This window comes from Haliaeetus albicilla, chromosome 25 (assembly GCF_947461875.1).
Source record: "Haliaeetus albicilla chromosome 25, bHalAlb1.1, whole genome shotgun sequence".
NCBI classification, from domain to species: Eukaryota; Metazoa; Chordata; class Aves; order Accipitriformes; family Accipitridae; genus Haliaeetus; species Haliaeetus albicilla.
This window is the reverse complement of record NC_091507.1, coordinates 4930064-4953146: the sequence shown is the minus strand read 5'-3', so window position 1 is coordinate 4953146 and position 23083 is coordinate 4930064. Positions and strand designations below refer to the sequence as shown.

General features: G+C 43.3%; 1 protein-coding gene across 1 annotated transcript in view; it reads right to left on the bottom strand.

The window, feature by feature from the left end:
* ANOS1 (anosmin 1) overlaps positions 1-14777 on the bottom strand; it is a 150225-nt gene extending 135448 nt beyond the window's left edge. Inside the window, exon 1 of the mRNA XM_069770443.1 lies at positions 14397-14777. Within this exon, the coding sequence (XP_069626544.1) occupies positions 14397-14774 (378 nt within the window). The 5' untranslated portion in view covers positions 14775-14777. The remainder of the gene's footprint in view (positions 1-14396) is intronic.
* Positions 14778-23083: the final 8306 nt, after the last annotated feature.

Sequence of the window (23083 nt, the reverse complement as noted above, 5' to 3'; positions counted from 1 at the left end):
AGTCCTTGGAGCTCTAACAGATGGTTAAAACAGACTTTGGGGATTTTTTCCTATTTCCATAGAAGACCTGCCTCAGTGAGTGAAGTGCACCTCACCAGACCTGGGATTTCCTAGAAACGTTTGCAAAAGGGTTCTGTGGTCATTTAGGAGTTAAAGAACTGTCCAAATTAAAATGACCCTTGGACTTCTAAACAGAACAGCCCATCTTCAATCTGAACAAAAAGCAACACGATATTGTTGACATACACTCGGAAAGCACTAATTCAAAGAAACATATGTCAGCCACCCAAAAAAAGCTTTCACCACAAGAGTTAAAGCAGCATTTCAGGAAGAAGTCTTATTTCCCAGACATATTTTAATTGCTACAGTCTTTCCATACATCTGTCTTCATTGTAGACATTACAGAAAGACAGACAAGATGTAATGGGTACAGTTTAATTAGCCAACTTTATTGTCGCATCTCTAAAGCACAACCCAACAACAAATCACACTGTGCAAGTTAACACTCTTCTCTCCATTGCTCCTATCAATTTGTCTCTCCGCCTGTTCCTTCCCAACCCAGCTCTCACTTCTGCAGAAAGCCAACACACAGGACTGCCACATTAAGCCGATAACAAAGACTAGTGGATGCCAGTTGCATACTGGTCAGATACCAGATATCACATCATGTAATAGATGTCCTCCTAATTGTATCACGTAACAAAGAGAAGTTGTGACCCCCTTCTCCTGACCAGCTCAGTGCTGCTCTCTTTCCCCAGCTCCCTGACCTGTAAACCCTGCTCATATTTGTCTGCAGACCACATTTTTATTCCCATCCCTTTTTAAGGAACAGCAACAGCTCCCAGAACAGCAAGTGTTGCAATGACATTGTGTTGACAATGGATGAAAAACAGGCATCGAGTGAAGGAGCACATAGAAGGGTGGGTGAGTCTTTCCCTTTCCACTTGAAATTTAACATGCCTGCTAACCTGATCCTAGCTGGGATCCTTCACTCCTGCAACACCAATAGTACATTCCTGAGAGAAGAGCCAGCCTTTTAATACAGGTTACAATAGATACAATCCATTTCTTCCAGTTTTCTTAGAAGCTTTTTCCAGTTTGTTAAGAACTCTATGCCACAAGAAACATATATTGCATGGGACAATTGCTGCAGTCCAGTCTTATAGACCACCCTACAACCAACCTAAGATTGTGAAAGGACCAATGAGAGGGAGAGGAAATCAACATCAAATTCTATTATTTGAGAAAGATATAACATACTAAAACTACTTATACAGTTCAAGCTACAGGGATATTAACTGGATTTTTCTACAATAACAATCTTCAGTGGAAGATTTACGTTGCCTCACCATATTGTCATAAAACTTTCCACAAACATAAAAGCCTTTCATGTGCCAGCTTTCTAGAATACAGTCTGATAACTAGCTAATGAAGACATACCATAAAAAGAAAATAAATCTCTCTTCAAGGCAGGACTGAAGCATTTGTCATTAACACGTCTGGTTACCGGAGATATAGCTGTTATGCAGAGCAATCATCTCCTGACAGGTCCATCATGTTTCAGACCTTTCTGACATCAGGTGAAAGAGTTAAAAATTAAGACAGATTAATTTGCACTGAAGTTATTGAAAGGCTTGTTAACATGAGAGATGTCAAAGCTCAGCCTAAGTCCCTACCCAAGCCACGGTATCTTAAAGCCTCCAGTTAATGTAAACAATTGGATATGGAATTTTCATAGAATTCCACTGCAAGGATCACACTGGTTCTGAAGCCTAGCATTTTCTTTTATATCTTTGATCTAAATTAACAGCCACAAAAGAAAACATTGTAATATCTATCCTTAGGCTCATAAAATGTGGACAATTAAGGTTAACACCAGTTGTCAACATCTTGTATTATCAGCAGGCTTTTTATATTAAAATTTTGTGTCTCTTTCTTAAATCATCTATTTTTGCAGAACTGACAAATATCTCAGTTCTTTCATCTTTGGTAAGTCTCAGATACTGGTGGCATGCTCTAGGAATTCTATCCCAATTACAATGTTTCCTTCCACTTTACCAGCCTTCTCACCTGTGTAAAGCAATTAAGAAAGACAGTGAAGCGAAGTGGGTTGTGGTACTACAAATATGTTGATAATATTCAAGTTTCTTTTTCATTGGACTGAGGAGCTCTGCTTGATTTGCTTTCTCAGTGGGAAGGTCATGGATGAGAACAACTTGACTGAGGCTCGATCTATAACAGATGGATCTACTGGGTATGAGTAAGCATCTTAGGGGCATGAAAATTTGACATCTGCTCCTATTATTAAGAGGATAAGCCATGCCTGTTGATGAAACTTACAGGGATGCTTTGGAATCCCTGCGGGCACCTGGATACATAGAGTAACAATCAGTAACGGGGCAATATCTCATTTTTAAAAAAAAAAAAAAACACCATATTTTTTTACTGTCTTTAGTAGTACTCAGCTCTGGTTACATCAAAAATTGCTTTTACCTTCTCTTACCATCTGAAAGAATCTCTTCTAAAAATATCTTAATTTGAAGTCAAGGTGCTTTGCATCTGGCAAATAACTGGCAATTCAGTTTTACTTTGTCCTAATGGCATACTATGATTTACTACCGCTCTGAATTGTAAAGGATAACGTCAAGATGCAGTAAGAAGGTATTTAACAAATTCAAGTTAATTGTCTTTAAACAGCATACTGGGAATTTTCCTGGTTTTATCTATAAATTCTGAACAGACATTTTCAGTACTTTTGCACTGGTCTAAGCTTATTTCCGTTGAAACCACTGGATACATTACTATCAACTGTAGCGATATAATACTCAGGCCAGCAATGAAAGCTCCTGAAAAATCCTGTATTAAACTATTAATCATATAAATGGAAGAACTGATAAATATCAGTCAGAAGGCTGAAAGATCTCCAGCTAGAGAAAACAACATAGGCTTACACTACATTAACGTGTAAACCTTTTTAGTCTTTAAAACTACCTGTGAATCATGCTTTCTATCCCAAAACAAAGACAGTCAGTATATTCTTTAGGAAATTCTAAATGTTCATTCCTTTCTACAATTTGGAAAATGGCTAAGGTTAGGTTTAACTTTCAAGGTTAGTCCACATTGCTGCTCTCTTTTTCTACTTAAGAAAAGGAATGTTTTGAACACTGGAAGAAGGCTTGAAATAATTATTATTTGCTGTTGCACATTTATCACCACTGTAATTACAGCTTTGGTGCTGTCCAGTGCTCAAATGGATATGTGTGTGGTTCTATGATTAAACTAAATCTTTCACAAGACAAGCTAATATGCTGCACGTGCAGCATTGAATGCATTCCTACTCCACTTGGCCAATGAGGATCCACTGGATGGAAAATGCATTAAATTTACCAAAAGCCTACTGTCTTTCACACTGTTTATTCAATTTTTTAACTCAAAGAAAAAAATCCAAAAATAAGCTGCTAGCTGCAAAAATCTACGTCTTCTTTCCTTATTTATTCTGACAAACATGTCCCATAGCTGCTACTAAGTACTATATGAAGAGTGACACACACCTCGTTACTTGCATGATTTTTACCTCTTTGTGTCAGTTTGTCTAACCCCAAATGTTCCTTCCACCTACTGCAGATCCAGACTGACCAGCGCTTGGCTAATTCATGATCTCAGTTCATAGTTGCATAGAAAGAAATCTCAAAACAGAAGCAAGCCTCAAGCTCTTCTAGTTCCAGTTCCCTTCCCAAAATTGCTAGATACGAATCAAATGTCAACATATTATACAGTCTTTGTGACTAAGAAAAATGCGGGCAGGTAATGATGTGATTCATTATTGTCTAGCTGTAGTTACATAGTAAAGTGATTTCATTGTTTTCAAAGGAGCTATAACCATCACTTAATTGAAAAAAAACAACAACCCACCCTGCTGAATTAGTTTCTATGTAGGAGCACAAATCCTGAAAAAAATCTACAAACAGTCACTGTATTAGGACACATCATTATTAATATTAATATTAATATCACCCCTTCCTCAGCATTCAACTATTTGCTGCCTCACATATCTGTTCATCCATGTATTAAATTCCGACAAAACCCAAAGTCTTCCAGCAAGTGAGGTTAAGAAATGAATTTATAGCATCTAGGTCCAAAAATGCCCTGAGGCCTGACTGGAAAGTTCCAGTAGTACAAAGAAATCATTAACAGTTAAAAAGCATTATCAATGAACTACGAATGATGTATAGCTCTAGATCTATGGCCTAAATCACAAGATGAGAAACCATGTTCATGTATGTGAACTGTGATTATTTGTGTTCTTTTTTTAAAATATAAGTTAATGTGAAGGTAACTCCCCTAAAGACTAATCCATAAAAAAGAAAAACAGAACTATGCTTATAAATTCTTACAGAATGGCAAGGAAGGTTGAACTATGTTTGCACTGGATTAAATGAGTACATTATTCTCACCCAATCTTCACCATCAACCTCAATCTCTGACTCTCTGGACAGAAGACATTTGTTCCAAAGCAATCTTCTTATTTCCCTCATATTATCTTATTACAGGATCCATGGCAGCTGGATTGCAAGGCAGAAAAAACAGTCTTCACTACCTTGGCTAGGTTTGCAGTTTGAGTTGTGACCACTTGAGAAATTACAGTGGCAGCAGTTTGTCAAACTTCTGACTTGAAAGACAACACCCTTGCAGTAGATGGTGCACAATGTACTGCCTGGGGAGGCCACTTCACCTTCTCTACTGTACGGGAATAAAATTTAGGTACAGCTCTTCTCTCATCACATGACTTTACTCCATATGTGCAATACAGTAAATCCAGCACTTCTGAAAATGCACAGAACACATGCATAAGAAGATTGAAGAATTGGGATTGCTATTTAATTCAGAATAAATGTAAGTAAATCACAGTATTGACTCAAGAGAGCAGGCTGCCATCCCCATAACATATTTCTGGTTGAAAACTGTCCAGAAAGTAAGTTTGTAATGTTTGGAGAGCAGCAATTGGTCAGAAAGTCAAAGTAGCCTGTTCCTTTGCCCCTCTTTTCTCACAATCCATCAATGTGTTTAAAGTCTTTAGGAAAGACAGAAATGAGGAGCAAGCTGCCACCACCAGGACACACTCAGCCCATAAACTGCCTCCAGACTCCCAAGTTATTTTTAGGAAAGGAATGAAAACGAGCTGAAAATAAGCCAGCCACAGGTCAGCAGCATTACCTGGACAGGCTGCACACTTGAGCACCCCTGGTCTAGAACAAACTTAATGTTTATTTGCCTGCATTGGTATACAAGATCGGAGCACAAATTAGCTAGAACTTTGTGGTGAATTTTCTTGGAAGTTTTACCTGTAACTAGACTTTCCAATGAAGACAGAAGGATCTTCAAACCACATTTTTACTAAACTACAAACAAGAAAAATAAACCTTTTTAAACCAAGTAAAACTCCGTGCAGCTGAGAAAGAACAGAAATAAAAAATACTTACAAACAACTCTTCCTAGGCCCATTGTGTCTGTTCTCTGTTTCCAGTCTTAGTTTCAATTAATTGTGTCACAGTAAAATCTACAGTCCCCTCTACTCCTAGACAATTTCTCTTCCCAGCATTGTGTGCCTGCCGGAGGTGGCCTATCTCCAGCTTTCTCCCTTCTGAGACTCTGTCCCTTCTTTTGCTTCTCCTGCAAGTTATGAAGCCATGCCTTCCTCAGGAATCTCAGCTGCTCACCAGGGGAGTCACTCCCTTTGCAAGCTTGAGTCAACTCAGTTCCGTTTTAAAGGAACATAATGTAACATACAGACCAAGAAAAAACAAAGCAGTGTCCATAAAGGTATAATAAGCTATAGGGTGGTTTTTTTCTGGTGAAACACACGTGTATTTTCCTGTATTATATTTTTACATAACTTTCATGTCATACCTCTTTGACAGTCTAAAGACACATTGGTGAAAATATGGTTCACAGAAGTCAATGGAAATTTGATAAAAACTTTGGGCTGGGGTTGTTCCCCAAATCTGGAAATATCTGATATTCTTTTTGGTGGATGGAAAGGAATATGTGATTCTTTTTAATCAGAGATGAAAGGAACAGCACTCTACTTTCAAGTTTAAAAGGTCCACTTACCTTTCAACACCCCCAGTTCTCCATCTTCGTGTCCTGGGATCTCTTGGACATTAAAAGACTAAAAAAGGGATACAACTAGAGTTGGGATACCAAGTTCACAGCACTCTTCTTCTTTGTTGACAAAGGCTGCATGGACCTAGTGTTCATACACGGACCTGATCCAGCTGCAGTCAACAGAAGGCTTTTCATGGACTTCAAAGGTTTTTGAAATATAAGGCCTTATAAGGCTCAGCTGTGGGAAAGGTCAAAAAATGAGGATTCTTGGTGTGAACCCCTAGGCAAGTGCTTTTTTGGAGCAAGGTTTGCATTTGCTAGGCACTGACTACTTAATATCAATACGAATGTGTCTTTCTCCTGTATCATATTCCTGATACTCGGTCAATAATTGTATTTTTTATCTTTAAAAATATGAATGCTAAACAACAGCACTTTCTTTTTCTGTTTACAGAAGTTGGATATGTACTCAAATCCAGATAATCACAGAAAGCAAAAATTCACACAGAATAGCCAATCGAGATGTTGATCAGCTTGTGAATAATAATCTCCATTTGTAGACACATATAAATTCAGCACTCAGTCTTAAGAAGTTTGCCCTTTGCAAAATGACAAATGTTCAGCATCTGGGAAATCAGTCTGGTTTTCAAGCCATCTCAGAAATGTATTGGGGTTTTTTTTTCCTTATAGGACACTTACTAAACCAAACACATTTAAATACAATTCAGAACACTAGTTAATCACAGAGACAACCCATATGCAGGCAATGAATAATGTTTTAATAATAGTTTTAATATGAACACTACCTAGCTTATAACCTTTCACTCTGTAGTAAGTGGATATATGTTTGAATGGAAAAAGGATTTACATTTTAGAACTCCCAGTGTTTTTCTTTCAAAAGTTTTCTAATGCTTTTCAAGAGCAACATTTCCTCCTCCGCTCCGGCACGTGCCAGTGACATTGAAACTATGCTTTGCCAATATTCTACACATAAAACATCTGCCTCAAAACATACTAGTTACATTCCTATTTGTTTTACTGCATTTGGTATCGGGCACATTTACCAAATTAACAGCAAGTTTTACTTTATGAAGAAGAGCAAGATAGCATAAAGATTTTTTTTCTAATATGTAATATCCACAAGTAAAATGCGAAAAAAGTATCTTGGCAACCCTTACTGTTCAATACAATTGCTCTCCATTTGCTTACATTTTCATACAGTTCATTTGACTTGTATTTAAAACTTACACTTGAGGCACAGCCAAACATCCTAATTTGGGAAAACAATGGTCAAGGTGAAGGCCCCAAACCTGAGTCATCAAAACCACTAGAAAATAATGACCAGGCTCTGTAATCCCTGCACTCATTATCAACTGCGCAAGTCTTCACTGATGCCAAAGAGATTTGAGTTTGTTTATAAGAAAGTGAACACAACTCCCACTGAAATCAGGGAGGTTCATATCAGACTAGGATACAATTGCAAAGTCTAACTATGACTCAATTTCACAATATGATGAATAATGCAAGTGTTTTCACTAGATGCAACCATCATTATTCAAAACAAACCTTTCGTCTTCAAAGATTTTACGTAAGATCATGTCAGAAGATCTGTGCACCTCTTGTTCATGACAGCAGATCTCAATAATAAGAGCACACCAAATGCCAGAACAATTATCCAGTTCATACGCCATATGAACAATAAAGACAGAAGAATGATTGGGAATTTTAACAAGTTTTGAGAAAATCATGAAGTAATGACAAATGTTTAAATTTGTCTGTGGAAAGAAATTAACAGCAGTGTGCTTTATGAGACACATGAAAGTCAGAATTATTTAACACAAGGACTGTTTTTGGAAAGGAGATGAGTACTGAAATGGCAACACAAGCAGATGGCACATGTTTCCTAACTAGTAACATGTAGAAAAGATTGTGAACATGTCCTGAAAGATCTAAGCAAACTTGGTGCCTGGGCAGCCTATCCACTGGAACTGAAACATTCCGGGAATAACACACTACGTATCTACTACATTTCATTACAAAAGTACTACGTGTCTTTTCAAAAGATTTCAGGAAAAATAATTTACAGTTTCAGAATTATTCAAGACAGTTACAATAAATGGTTTCTTCATGACCTCCATCTTCTCTACAGCAGAGCACAAAGAGGCACATGCACCCTAGACTTTCAGCCTGGCCTACCGCTTTCCCATCTGGAACCGATTGCAGATTTTTGCAGGTGCAGTCACTTCGGAGTTACAAGCAATCTGAAGGCAGATGTGCTGGCATTTAGACAACTAGCTGCCTGACTTGTAGGTAAAATCTGGTATTGGGTGTCTAGAGGTAATCATTTGCACACTATTTGCTTGCAGATATAAAACCTGAGAACCTTTTATTATTTATTTAAAAGAATTGCCTGGTTTTCCTCAAAAACTTCAGTTGTCCTGACAGGCAACAGTCCATCTATAACAGTGAAAACAACCTCCTACCACCATATAGTTATCAGTCATTCAATATAACAAACTTTTAAGGCCTTATGTTCCCTCTTACAGCTATTAAACATTACACAACATATAGATCTATTAGCTTAAAACAGTGTTTTTCCACCCTTTCACCCCAATAATTTTAAGATAGCCGTAGCTGATCTAGCTTAGTACTAAGTACTAATTCCTAGTACATAACTATTAGATTTATACTAAATCACCCTTACGAGGGGAAGTTTCTCAATAATTTCCCTTCCTATATCACAAAACTGGCTTACCATTTGAGGGATGTCTATGCTGTATCAAAAGTTTCAACTGTAACTCACTCACTATTCAAATAAGTTAGCTTAGGTATGAATACAGAACTCCTGTGTGACCAAGTTCATCCACACTGATGCTGGTATGTTTTTAAATAGTACCCATTTTAACGAGTTTAAACAATCTCTCATGAGCCTATTCAAGCAGCAGTCACAATTCTTGATCACACTACGTGTATACATCACAATGTACCTGGACTTCCCTCTTAAGAATAAAGAAATGGATTTGCTAAGATTCAATTTACTACTGAAGACCACCTAAAAAAAATATATATATTAAAACTACAGTGAGATGTACCGATATCTAAAAATATGGGGAAAAAAAAACTAATCTGATTTGATTTAGCGTTAGCATTTTACTTTTAATGCACTGACAATCATAAATGGTCATATATAAACTAATGTAAGAAAATGTAAATAGTGAAAGTGAATGTAGAATTGAGTACCAATATTTAGCAGCCATTGTATCTTTAAAATGTAACTGTTCCTATTCTCTGTTCTAGTCACTCCTCCACATCTGGAGTGCTAGGTCCAGTGTTGGGCTCCCCATTACATGGAGAGACATGGACTTAGCAGAGCAAGTCCAGCAAAGGGATTGTAGCATCTCTCCCATGAGAAGAGGCTGAGAGAACTGCGATTGTTCAGCCTGGAAGAGAAAAGGCTCAAGGGGTTCTCATCAATGTAAGTAAATACCTGATGGGAGGGAGTAAAGAAGATGGAGCCAGACTCTTCTCAGTGGTGCCCAGTAGCAGGACAAGAGGCAATGGGCAAAAATTGAAACACAGGAAATTCCATCTGAACATAAGAAAACACTTTAAACGCCTTTTTTTTTCTTTTTTTTTCCCTTTTTTTTTTTTTTTACTATGAGGGTGGTTGAACACTAGAAGAGGTTGTCAAGAGGTGCTGTCCAGCCTCAACCACTCTGTCACTCTGTGAGCATGTGGCTGTTGCCTCTCTCTGTTCCTGTGACTCTATACCACAAACACTGCCAGTCAATTTGACTGGCAACCACCCCCAAATTCTTGCTGCAGCCATTCTTCCATCCTGTGGCACGTTCTACCACCCTCTCAGCTTTTGACCCAGTAAACAAGATTGACACCACCTCTACCTTAGCTAACTTGTCAAGTTTCACATACCAAGCAGGAAGACACTTGAGAGGTCTGTAACAGATGGCAACTAAGACAAAAGATCCATGAGTTCACAGGTCCGAGTAAACACTGTTTGCTCTCCATAACATTTTTACGCTCTACCTTTAGCCTCTCTCCTTACACTGATGTTCAAGCTCTTATTCACAAAGAAAACTTTTAATCATGCTGTTTTCTGAACATGGCTCAGATGGCTGGCAGTAGAGGTTAAAACCCAAACTGTGTTTTCACTCAGCTTGAAAACAGAACACTAAAGGTCACTGCCAAGTCTGCTCCCCCAAAATGCAAGGAGTTCATCCACAACTAGTATCACAGATGGGAAAGGCTACACCCATAGACAGTAATGCAAGGAATTTAGTCTCACTCCACTAAAACAGGCAGGTTATATAGAAAAGCCCTAGCTAAACTAATGTGGGTATTCAAGCCTTTTTTCCAGCTAACTATGCAAGGTCCCTACTTATATCCATACCCTCTTCAGGAGTACAAAAACTTGTCCAGTAACTGTGACCTCATCTTCATGAGGGTTTTACCTACTGTACTAGGTTACTATAAAACCAGATTCACAAATAAACTTTGGATACATCAGATTAGAATTCCTAACTTTCTCCTGTACATCAGCTAAAACACTGACAAGGGAACTGCCTTAATAGCCTTAATAAGAAAATGTTAAGGGAAAGACTGTATCCACTGACATCACTCTTCTTTACAGCCTCGGTCCCTGAAACAGCATGCCTTCTTCCACACAGGATTCACAGTCTTGATGATGTTTTTTGTGGAGCCAGACACCTTAGCCCTTCCTTTCATTCCAGACTAGAGGAGGTATCGCCCTTCCCATCTTATAAGGGCAGCTTACTAATACACAGGCATGCTCTTTTAGACAACAACCAAATGGGTACAACGCTGATTATAATATAATCATAATTATATATTTATAATGATTATATGATTATAATATAATCATAATTATATAATTATAATCTTCTCCACCATAGGCAGGCCACTTGACTTTCATGCTCTTGGTTGCCAGACGAACACTCTCGCCATCCTCCCCCGTTCAGGTGATTTACAGAAAGTTTTGCCAGAACAAAGCACAGCGGTAGGAACTCTACTCTGTCAGTGCAGTCACCCAGCAGCATGGACGGGTTCCAGTGAATGCTCCAATTGCTCCCTCATACATGTTACACAACAGTCATTGTAAAACCCCGGTCTCAACACCCAAAATAGCTAAAAGTGAGTACCCTAAACATCAGGCTAGAGAGACATGTTCTCTTTGCCCTACTCTTTCTGGTCACAGGTCAACGAATGCTTCATTCAGTGCTCTCCAGTGGCCCAAGTTACACGGTTGGGATAAAAATGCTTTCTCTCATCTGCAAAAGTCCAAAGTAAGCTAAAGCTCAATGTTGCACACACTCCAGGAAGACAGAAGAGGTATGTTGGAGTCCCTTCATTCATAGATTAAACATCATTCCCTATCGTGGATGAGTATGTAATTAATATGCTGTTATATAAAAGAAGAAACCACTATGACCCATTCCACTTACATTTTTTGTTTGTTTGCTTTTTTTTTTATGAAAGGACTCTGTGCCAGCAAGTTCTGTGTGAAACTTCCCAACCTGTAGATAGGCCATAGATTGATATAAGATGTACTTATTTCAATGGGCTGTAAGATCCATGTGGTGCGGTAACTCTCATATTAATCCCAAATGTCCTTGGGTGTAACCTCTACTTAGAATTCCCCAGCACTCCCAAAACTGGAAAACTCCCCTGGTCATGGGAATTGTATAACAAAAAGCAGGTATCTGTGCCTCTTCAACAGACTTTCTGAAGATCACATTCTTTTGACTTAGGTGATTAATTCTAGCCCACATCAATAGTGTACATGGAAAAAAAAAAGAAAAGCAAATTATTTGACCTGTACATCAGTTAAAATAATTTCATACTGAGAATGCACCTTTAAAATAGGCTTAGAACTGCTTCCCAAATGTAAATTAACAAATAGATTTTTTTTAAAAAAAAAAAAAAAAAAGAACACCTCTCTTGACCCTTTCACAAACAGGGACGGTAAAGAAAAATGGGTGAAAATTCTCTGTGGGGGAAAATGAATTAAAATCTGTTGTGAGCATTTTGGAAATTTGAAAAATATCAGCTGGCATTCAAACAAGGGAGCAGCAGCAGGTGCAGAATTAATCCTGATTTCCTGTTCATACTACCTCATTCCCTCTAAAAGGTTGTTCGTGATGTGGTTTTAGTACCATGAACTACGTGAAATGAAGTCTCTCTGAAGCGTTGGGGAGGCCACCTCCCATGAACCACCCAGCTGCTGTCTCCCTGACACCCCCCGCACTGAGGCTGTACCTAAAGCAGGGCTGGGAAATGAGCGGGTCATTCTTCTTTCAATTCCTGTCCTAACTGGGAGACACTAGAGTTCCTTCCTGCTCCAGTTGGGACGAGCTAGTGTTTAGTTCGCTTCAAAGGTTGAATCAGATTACAAGATAAGTGGGCATCTCTGAAATGAAAAGAACACCAGAAATTGCTACCAGTTGAGATGAAAATGGGGGGGGGGGAAGTGGGGTTAAAAGGAGGGAGAAGAGAAGGGGATGAAAGGAACATCGTGTCCTTTAGCCCTCATGGAATAATATGGCCCAGACCTGCACGTCCTACAGTCCACGGTGTATTATCGGTCTCCAGCGAGAACATGGGATGTGTGCTGTACTCTAAAACTCTCCTCCCTTCCCTCATTAAAAGACAATGGAAAGCTCAACTTTTATAAAGGAGAGCACTTTATCTTCCAAACATTACAGTCGTTTCATGTCTAGCAGGAGCTTAATCCCTGGTAATTTAGATAAATTACCGTGTGCTTTAACAGGTTGGGGTTAAAACCGCAAGATTTCCAACTGATTACAAAAAAACAGCCAGTTATCAAGTCCTAACTGAGTAATTTGCAGCTTATTTCACCCTAGCTAATTAAAACGTAATCACTATTGTTTGGCAATGTGCATCCTGTCAGCAGTTTTACGTCGGAAAAGAAATCTTGCCAAGAAAACGCACCAAAAAAAAAAAAAAAAAAAGCCTTTCACGGGGAATTGGCTTGATCTAAACTGCCTCTTCAGCCACCGAAACTGTAAACCAAGTAAGTTACAGCCGCCTGACAACGCCATAAAAAAAATCACCAATCCCTCCCCGAGATAACGAACTGTTTGAACGGGCTCCCTCCTCTCAAGCCGTCCCGTGAGGCGGACACCGCGCTGACAGCGCGTCCCCGGGGCTCCTGAGCCCAAATCCCGTTACAGGCACCGACCGCTGCCGCTGAAGCGGAGGCACGAAGCCCTCTCCTACGCCGACTCCTTGTTTCTAAAAGCGGGTTATCCTTAAGTATCCCTCTGCGCCAGCCCCTCAGCCCCGAACGCTGCTTCCCCTCACAGATCGGCCCGGGCGGTTCCGCTCTCTGACTGACAGGAAAGCCCGCGGCGAACGAGGGCCGCGCTCCCCGCCCGGCTTCCCGCCCGCTGCGCTGTGGGGACGGGGCCGTCCCCAGAGGCGGAGGCGGCTCCCTGCCCGCCGGGCTGGTCAGCCCCTCTCTCCTCAGAGGGGCTTGGGAGGGCGTTCGGGAGGGTTTCCATCGTTCGGGCGGAGTCGGCTGGGTGTAATACTTGCAAGGGCGTAGAACAGGTGGGGAAGGGAGGAGGGAGAGGTGCGTGTGGAACTGGAAGAGGGGAAGGGGGCGCAGGCACCCGCTGCTCTTCACCACCGCCCGCGCTGCTCCCAGCGCAGCCGCCTGCCGGGCTCACTCTCCCTCACTTCGCTTCAGACCCCGGCGGTCTCTCGCCGCTCCGACCCCATTTCCCCACTCCCGCTAGCCAGAGACGTGCCCCTCCGTTTCAGAAAAAAAAGCGGGAGCACTGCGCTGCGGCCGCTCCGCGATCTCGGGCATCACCGGCGGCGGCCGGGTCCCGTCCCGCCGTGCCAGAGGCAGCGGCTGGGAGCGCCGAGCACCTGCGAGGAGCCGGGGCAGAGCGGTCGCCTCAGCCTCGCCGGCGAGCGGCTGACAAGCGTGTGGCGGGACGCGGCGAGCCGGGAGCCCCGCGATCCGCCGCCGCCTCCTCCTCCTCCTCCTCCCGGCCACCAGCCACGCGGGGAGCCCGGCCGGCGCCCACAGGCAGCGGCGGGTCTCGCCGCCGCCGGGCCGTGCCCACCTGTCCGCCGCCTCCAGGTGCCGCCGCCGCCGCCGCCCGCCGTCCCTTGAGGAAACGGCACCCCCCGACCCCCCCAAGTTTGCCAAGAGGCGCTCCGGCCCCGGCCGTCCTTTCCGAACCCGGTGCCGAGGGACGCCCGCGCGGCGGCGTGTCCCCTACCTGGAAATGCTTGAAGAAGGCGGAGATGCGGGTGATCTGGAGGCTCAGGCACCTGGAGGTGCATCTGGCGGTGGAGAACGCCTCGTCCTGCCTGCGGGCGGCGGCGGCGGCGGCGGCGCCGGCCCCCGGCCCGGCGGGGCTGCCGCAGGCGGCCGCTACCCAGAGGAGCAGGGCGAGGGACGCGCCGGGCGCCCTCCGCACCATCGCTCCGCGGGAGAGGAGGGCAGAGGGGCACAGCCGGGCGCTGAGGAGGAGGGAGGCGGGGTGGGGTGGGCGGCAAGCGCCGGGCTCAGCTGCCGCTCGGCGGGCTGGTGCCGGGGCTGCGCCGGGGGCAGACACCTCCGCGCCGCAGAAACTACACAAGAAAAGTTCAATCATTCAACTCTGCTCACCCCCCGCCCGCCCCGGCCCACAGCCCTCCCCCGCCCGGCAGCGGGCGGGCCGAGGCTGACAGCGGCCGCGCCATTGGCTGCGCCGAGCGCCGGCGGCGGCGGCGGGGGGGAGCGGGCGGGACGTGCGGCCGCGGGCAGGTCGGGCGGCCCGCCGGGGCCGGAGGGGCCGCGGGCCGCCCGCCGCCACCTGCGTGGGCCGGGGGAGCCGGTCGCCCCGTCCTCGCACGCACAAAAGGCGTCCAGGGACCTGCCCGGCCGTTGGGGAGCGGCGGGGTCCGGGCCCGCCGGCCGCGCTAGGGCCGGCCGCGGCGGCCTGCCTCAGCCCTCTCACGGCCGCCGGTGCCGGAGGGGACCGTCCGTGGATCGGCAGCCCTGCTCAGGGGCCGATCCTTGGAGCCGTGTCCGCGTCAGTCTCTTTTGTGTCTTCTTTTTTAAAAAAAAAAACAATAAATAAATGACAGGGAGGCAGGAAGGCACGGGAATTACTTTTGCGAAACCCGGTCTTTCTTACAGAGAAACGCTGCAGCGAGCGTTTGTCCCAAGGTGAAGCCCACGCAGGCTCCTCTGAAGAGTTATTTAAAAACGAAAACCTACAAGTCATTAGTCCAAATACCTCTGGGTAATAGCTGCAAAATTAAAACGGCGCCTTGAGCCTTAAAATGGCTCCCACACCGCAGACATCAGCCTAACGTCCTTTCTCTCCGCGCCCTCAGTTCCAGGGCTGGGAGCGCACGCCGCGGGATGTAGCACAGAGGTTACCTGCTACATTCCTCCCCCTGCGCGCTATATGGACTCCTCCCGTTGCAAGTATGCGCTACGAGAAAGAGCACGTGGATCTTTCCTCACCGGAGCCTGCGGACTGCGCCTCCTGAACTTGGAAGTCCCAAGGTGGTATGAGCTGAAGTAAGTAGTCTTTAGGCCGTTTCAGAAGTTAATGCTAGGTTAGTCACTACTATAAGTAGTAGTTTAATGTGGTTATCAAACCCCGTCTTAGGCGGACTGCGGGAGTCATCTTTACTGGAACAAGTTTTGGCATAAGTTAAGCACTCATTAGGAAAGTCACCTCAAATCTCATCGCAAGAAAGCACGGTCTTTGACCAGTCTGGCTTGTACTAATTTTACAAGGCTATAATTCCTCTCTTTATGGATGTTCTTATGTACACAAATGTGAAATAAAGCATATTCCCCGATGTCATTATTCTTACCAGACCATACGCATACACCTTCCATACACCCATATATATATCAGAAAATCAAAGTATGAAAAGGCTTGCTACATCCAAACTAATAAATCAGCAGTTACATTCTAGCTTTAGATTCTAGCTATAATTTTACTATCTTACCACCACAAAAGGCACAGATTAAAAAGAGAGTTCTTGTCACAAGGATTGGTAATGTGCAAATATAATAGGAAGCGAGACAAATTTTAGTTCAGATATTACTCTGCAGCTTACAGTGTCTCGTGTCAGCTGGCCAGAAATCTTCACTTGAAAGAAGCCAGTAGGCTAGATTCACTCCTGCAAGTGTTAACAAATTGAAATGACAGTTTGCGCCCTTGGATGCTTGAGGGAGCGCAGCTGTCAGAAGACGAGGTCACCTGCCATGTCCTGGCATAGAAGTTGCCCCACTGCTTGCACTGTGTAAGCGTACTCCGCCAGCTATTTTGGAAGTGCCCTGGTTAGGCAAGGAAGACCGTCTCAGCTGCACCACCCTCCAGAAGTCTTCCTCGTCCCTGGAGCTGGAGTGACCACCTACCTCTTGCAGTGAGCAGAGGTCGTAAGTGGCTCAGAAATGCTGTTCCCAATTCTGACTGCTTTCTCACCACTAGAGAACCCATTACTTCGCCTAATCCAGCATCTCTATATTTAAAAAGAAAAAAAAACCACATTATAGAACAACACGGAAATAAATGCACAGGCCTAGCAACATTGGGACAAACAGTGGTGAGCCCATTCAGGCCTCAGTGTTAAGTCGAGGACTTCCCAGTTGCTAACTGACTAACTTTCAGATAGGTTTTCTTAAGCCTTGACTAAAAGTTTTGCAACTTTTTGCCCTGAGTCAGGAAAAGAAAATTGCTTCACTGATTATTAGTGTTTACAGGTATACCAAATGCCTTCAATTCTTGCTGTATTTTAGCAGATAATAAGAATTGCCTGAAAAAATGTGTAACTGTCTGTAAATCAGATGCAAATCTAGAGAGGGCAGATGGTTCTGTAGATATATCCCCTCCGTGTTAGTACTACTGCAACTTATGTTGTATGTTATAAAGCCCAGCTTTAAGTACTAGGGTACGAATCCTGTTTCTTTTGTTTTACAAAGTCTGGTAGCAAAGGGCATAGAGTCCTTAATAATTAAAAAGTTTGTGAATACACAGTTTACTCTTGCTTTTGTTTGAAAGGTCATGGTTACAGAGATCATCAGTGTAGTCTGTGAATTCCTTTTTAGTGAGGGCTGACTTGGTTAGCACACAAAAGACTGGCTGTTCAGTTCCAGGAAAACTGTATTCACACAGGTCCTGTTCCCTTACGTGGAGATTAAGGAACAGGCTCGGTAGCTCAACAATTTAGTAGGTAATTAAAACCCACTATGGGCTAAATATCCAATAGACCAAAAGACAAGATGCACAAGTTTGTAAATACAGTCGTTTTAAAGAGGCTAATAGATTGGTTAGAGAATACAAAAATTTGGAAATAAATGATATATACAATCCAGCCAATCTCTAAAGATAATCATGGTCCATAACCACATAAAAAGACATATAGACACTTTGGGATGTTTTGCTCACTGACTTTTTTTTTTGTCAATAAATGACATTAAATAATCTTTTAGTATTAGAAGTAGTAGAATTAGCACCAATAAATCCTTGCAAATGCAGAGTATTGGTCTTATGTTAAAAGCACAGGGATTATTTTCCTGCCTGTGCTTCAGAGCAGTCTGACAATGTAAAAAAGAGCTTTTTTTGAAGACCAGCTTTGCAAAACTCGGGGCTGGTTTTTTACAGGAGACAGCGCCACATGCTGGTCTTGTGAGGTGAGAGCCACTAGGCGTTGTACTGATTTATGTCTGAGGAGTTGTTTCAATCGATTTGAAATTAAGATAACTGCGTTTTAAGTAATTACTTCTTATTCTAAAGGGAATTAGCAACATTAGGTTCTAGTTTCAGGTAAACAAATAAAGGAGATATTGTTACAGTTAAAAATATTTTTTTCATATAAACCACTGTATTCTAGCTCACCAATTTAGTTTATTATATTAAATCATCCTAATGTGCCATTCTTTACTCAATTCCCTTCAGCTTTAATTACGTTATGTCAAAAATGTTTATAACTCTGGATACAACATAATCTCCCAAACCCTCTCCAGGAACTCAACATGCTGGGGTGCCTCTCTGAAGTGCCTGCATACTAACAGAGGCAGTATGGGGAAAAAACACAATGAGTCGGGGATCTCTGTGAGGCTGCAGGGCTACAGTCTTGTTGGGGTCACGGAGACATGGTGAGATGGCTCCCATGACTGGAGTGTTGTAGTGGAAGAATATAGGCCCTTTAGAAAGGACAGGATGAGAAGAGGAGGAGGGGGACTTGCCCTTTACATGAGAGAGCAGCTGGAGTACATGGAGCTCTGCCTGCGGGCGGATGAGAAGCCAACTGAGCACTTAAGGCTTAGGATTAAAGAGAGGACAGGTAAAGGTGACATTATAGTGGGTGTCTGCTATCAACCACCTGACTGGGAAGAACAAGTGGATGAGGTCCTCGACAGACAGATGGGAGCAGCCTCATGTTCGCAGGCCCTGGTCCTCACGAGGGACTTCAACCAGCCTGACATTGGCTGGAGGGACCACACAGCAGGGGACAAGCAATCCAGGAGGTTCCTGAAGTGCTTTGTTGATAACTTCCTCCTCTGAGTGATAGAGGAGCCAACAAGGAGAGGTGATCTGCTGGACTTCATGCCAACACGGAGGGGCTCGTTGGGGGTGTGAAGGTCAAAGGCAGCCTTGGCTGCAGTGACCATGAGATGGTGGAGTTCAGAATCCCGAGGGCAGGGAGGAGGGTGAAAAGCAAGCTCACAACCCCGGACTTGAGGAGAGCAGACTTTGGCTTCTTCAAAGATCTGCTTGGAAGGGTCCCATGAGATAAGGCTCTGGAGGAAGGGGGGGGCCAAGAAAGCTGGTTAATATTCAAGGATCACTTCCTCCAAGCTCAAGAGCAGTCCCTCCCAATGAATAGGAAGTCACGCAAAAATGCCAGGATGCCTGCGTGGATGAACAAGGAGCTCCTAGCAATACTCAGACATAGAAAGAAAGCATACAGAGGGTGGAAGCAAGGACCAGTAAACTGGGGGGAATACAGAAACATTGTCTGAGCATTCAGGGATGAAGATAGGAAAGCTAAAGCTCGAATGGAATTGAATCTGGCCAGAGACATCAAGGACAAGAAGGGCTTCTGTAAGTACATTGGAGACAAAAGGAAGACTAGGGAAAATGTGGGCCCATTGCCCAATGAGACAGGGGACCTGGTTAACAGGACATGGAAAAGGCTGAGGTACTGATGGCCACCTTTGCCTCAGACATTACTAGCATGACCAGCCTTCAGGAATGCCAGATTCCAGAGTCCAGGGGGAAAGACTGGAGCAAGGAAGATGTACCCTTGTTGGAAGAGGATCACGTCAGTGAGTGTGTAGGCAAACTGGACATGAATAAGTCCATGGACCCTAATGGGATGCATCCACAAGTGCTGAGGGAGATAGCAGATGTCATTGCAAGGCTACTTTTTAATCTTTGATCATGGCCACTGAGAGAAGTGCCCAAAGACTGGAGGAAAGCCAATGTGACTCCTGTCTTCAGGAAGGGAAAGAAAGAGGAGCCGGGGAACTACAGGCGGGGCAGCCTCGCCTCCATCCCTGGGAAGGTGATGGAGCAGCAAATCCAGAAATAAATTTCCAGGCACATTAAGGACAAGAAAATCATCAGGAGTAGTCAGCATAGCTACACCAAGGGGAAGTCTTGCATGACCGACTTGATAACCTTCTGTGATAAAGTGACTGGCCTGGTAGACAAGGGGAAAGCTGTGGATGTTGTCTACCTGGACTTCAGTAGGGCCTTTGACAGTGTCTCCCGTACGATCCACATAGAGAAGCTATTGATGTGTGGGCTGGATGAGCAGACAGTGAGGTGGATTGAAAACTAGCTGAATGGCCTGGCCCAGAGGGTGGTGATCAGCAGTGCAAATTCTTGTTGGAGGCCAGTGACTAGCAGTGTGCCCCAGAGGTCAATACTGGGTCCAGTCCTGTTTAACTTCTTCATTAATGACCTGGTTGATGGAGCAGAGTGTACCCTTAGGAAGTCAGCTGATGACACAAAACTGGGAGGAGTGGCTGATGTGCCAAAAAGTCATGCTGCCATCCGGAGGGACCTCAACAGGCTGGAGAAATGGGCTGTAAAGGAGCCTCATGAAGTTCACCAAGGGGAAGCACAAAGTCTGCAGCTGCGGAGGAACAACCCTGTGTACGAATATATATGCTGGGAGCCACCCATCTGGAAAGCAGCTTTGCAGAAAAGGTCCTAGGGGACACTGAGTTGAACATGAGCCACCAATGTGCCCCTGCAGAAAAGAAGGCTAATGGTATCCTGGTCTGCATTAGGCATAGTATTGCCAGCAGATCGAGGTGATCCTTTCCCTCTTGTCAGTGCTGGTGAGGCCACAGCTGGAGTGCTGTGTCCAGTTCTGGGGCTCCTCAGTACAAGAGAGATGAGGACATACCGGAGAGAGTCCAGTGAAGGACCATGAAGATGCTGCAGGGACTGGAGAATCTCTCCTATGAGGAAAGGCTGAGAGCACTGAGATCATTTAGCCTACAGAAGAGAAGGCTGAGGGGGGAGATCTCATTAACATGTATAAATACCTGATGGGAGGATGCGAAGAAGATGGAGCCAGGCTCTTTTCAGTGGTGCCCAGGACCAGAGGCAATGGGCACAAATTGAAACTCAGGAGACTCCCTCTTGAGCATCAGGAAACAATTTTTTTTCCCATGAGAGTCACTGAGCACTGGCAGAGGTTGCCCAGAGAGGTTGTGGAGTCTTCCACCCTGGAGATACCCAAAGCTGTCTGGGCTTGGTCCTGGGCAACTGGCTGTAGGTGTCCCTGCTTGAGCAGGGGTTTTGAACCAGGTAACTTCCAGCAGTCTCTTCCAACCTCAACCATTCTGTGATTTGAACAACACAATAATCTGAACACACAAATATATTTTCAAGTGCATTTCCCAAATAAAAAAGAAGGCTGAATTGAAAATCATGACCTTAAATGTTTACCTTGAAAACTAATTGCATGCCATAGTCTTCATTGAAGTCTGCAGGTATTTTTTCAGAAGTGCTTATTTAATGCAGCAGTGCAAATTATTTTTTAACTATATGGGCTTTTTGAAGAGTGGTAGGCTATTTGTTTTGATAATGAATTCATGGCCAGGGATTAAAGAGATTATTACATATCCCACCTACACTGCATGTTTAGTTCACTAGTATTCAGGACATATATGAGGAAGGTAATACATATGAGATGATATACAATAATTTAGATATAATATTAGGTATATTTTTAATCTATTTTAACTGTACTTATAGAATTATGAAGGTTTGGGAGAAGGCTGGCTTACCCGTGATTTCTTGATTGTGATTTCTTGCTAGCAGCAGTTTACCAAAGAAACTGCACTAACTAGAACTCTGCTAGATCCTGGTCTTTAATTTTCTGTCTGAGCTTCGAATCCAGCCTGTGTCTGCTGTAGATTGCTGCTGCTGCTGCTCAAGGGAAGCTGAAAGTATTTACCATGGCAAATGAAGTGATCTTGAATGATGCTCCCACAAAATCATTTCTTTCTGCAAGTAAAAACATGGAAGCCAGAACTGACATTGAACAAAGAATGAATTTGTGCCAGAAATTATGCCATCTGTGGCCAAACCTTCATGCCTGTGAATGGGAGGATGAAATAGACTTTCTTATGGCTTTGAACGTTCTTTCAAGGACCAAATTACAACTCCATTCCTGTGATAAGGGCCGCATAGTAACTCTTTCGTTTTCCCTGGGCTCATATAGGTGGCCTACAGCATTCCTTCCACATGGGACTTCTGAAGTTAATGACCTTCTCAAAGTCCTTTTGCGGAATAGGATTGGCATAGTCCTAACTCAAGACTGTGAGTAAAATCCAGAAATCTATCTCTGGGCCACATATAGCTGATATTCTTCATTCAGAAGTATAGAATTGCAGTCCTTATAATACTTTCTCCCAGGAGCAAATCAATAGGAATTTTCTGAGTCACTCTTTTCTCTTGTACAAGGGAAATCAGTAGTAGGTAGTAGGAATATTAGTAGTGTAGTTAGCAGTCACAGTAGAAGGCAGGATGAAATAATGGTTCACTGCTCAAAAAATATCATCATCTGTGTGTAAAGCAAAAGACAACAGATGCCTATCCAAAGATTGCTGGGGAAATACAGGAAACCAATTAGGTAATTTTGTACTAGTTGGTAGGCCTCATTGCGTGTTTAAGAAACACAAGAGCAGTGAGGTCTGAGGAGGGGTTTGAAGCAAAATGATGGGATAGCTTTAGAGAGATTCACTGGGCACTCTTCCCAAACATAAGAAGAAACATAACAGAAACCATGAAGGTGCTTATTTTATAATGTCAGAAATGAAAAGTAAAGACTGACGTCATCAGTTGACTGTACAAAGGATTGGACTTTTCAGTGTTGAACTATAACTTGATGTTCTGTGTCTTAATGCAGCGTGGAAGAGAAGCAAATTCAGAAATAGAGAGAAGAGATGACTAAAACAGAAGGCTGGGAAAGGACCTTCTGCTCTGTTGTTTACAAATGAAAATTTGCTATTATGTCAAGAGCAGAGGAAAGAAGTCATGGTGTTTAGGATGGAAAATGGTAAGAGTTGAGCTGCATGAATGGATAGAAAAGACTGAATGTTAGAGACAATATGCCAAAGAATGCAGATTTAAACAAACTTCAGTTTTCAAGATGTGGAGATCAAAGCCTTAGAATCAAAGATGGTGCCCAAGTGATACTCCTGAACGAGGTTTCATCCACAACACTAAAGAAAGGAGACAAAACGAGACAAATTATGAGCGTACTGAACTTGGGACACCCATAAAGAAAGGTCAGAGAAAAACAATGCTGTTAGCTGGAAGAACGTACTTATTTCCTCCCAGGGACTCTCATCTTCTTCAGGGTCACATAGAATAGGGAAAAACCAAGGCCTCACTCACACCTAATCTGTGTCTTCAACTAGTTTGCAAAA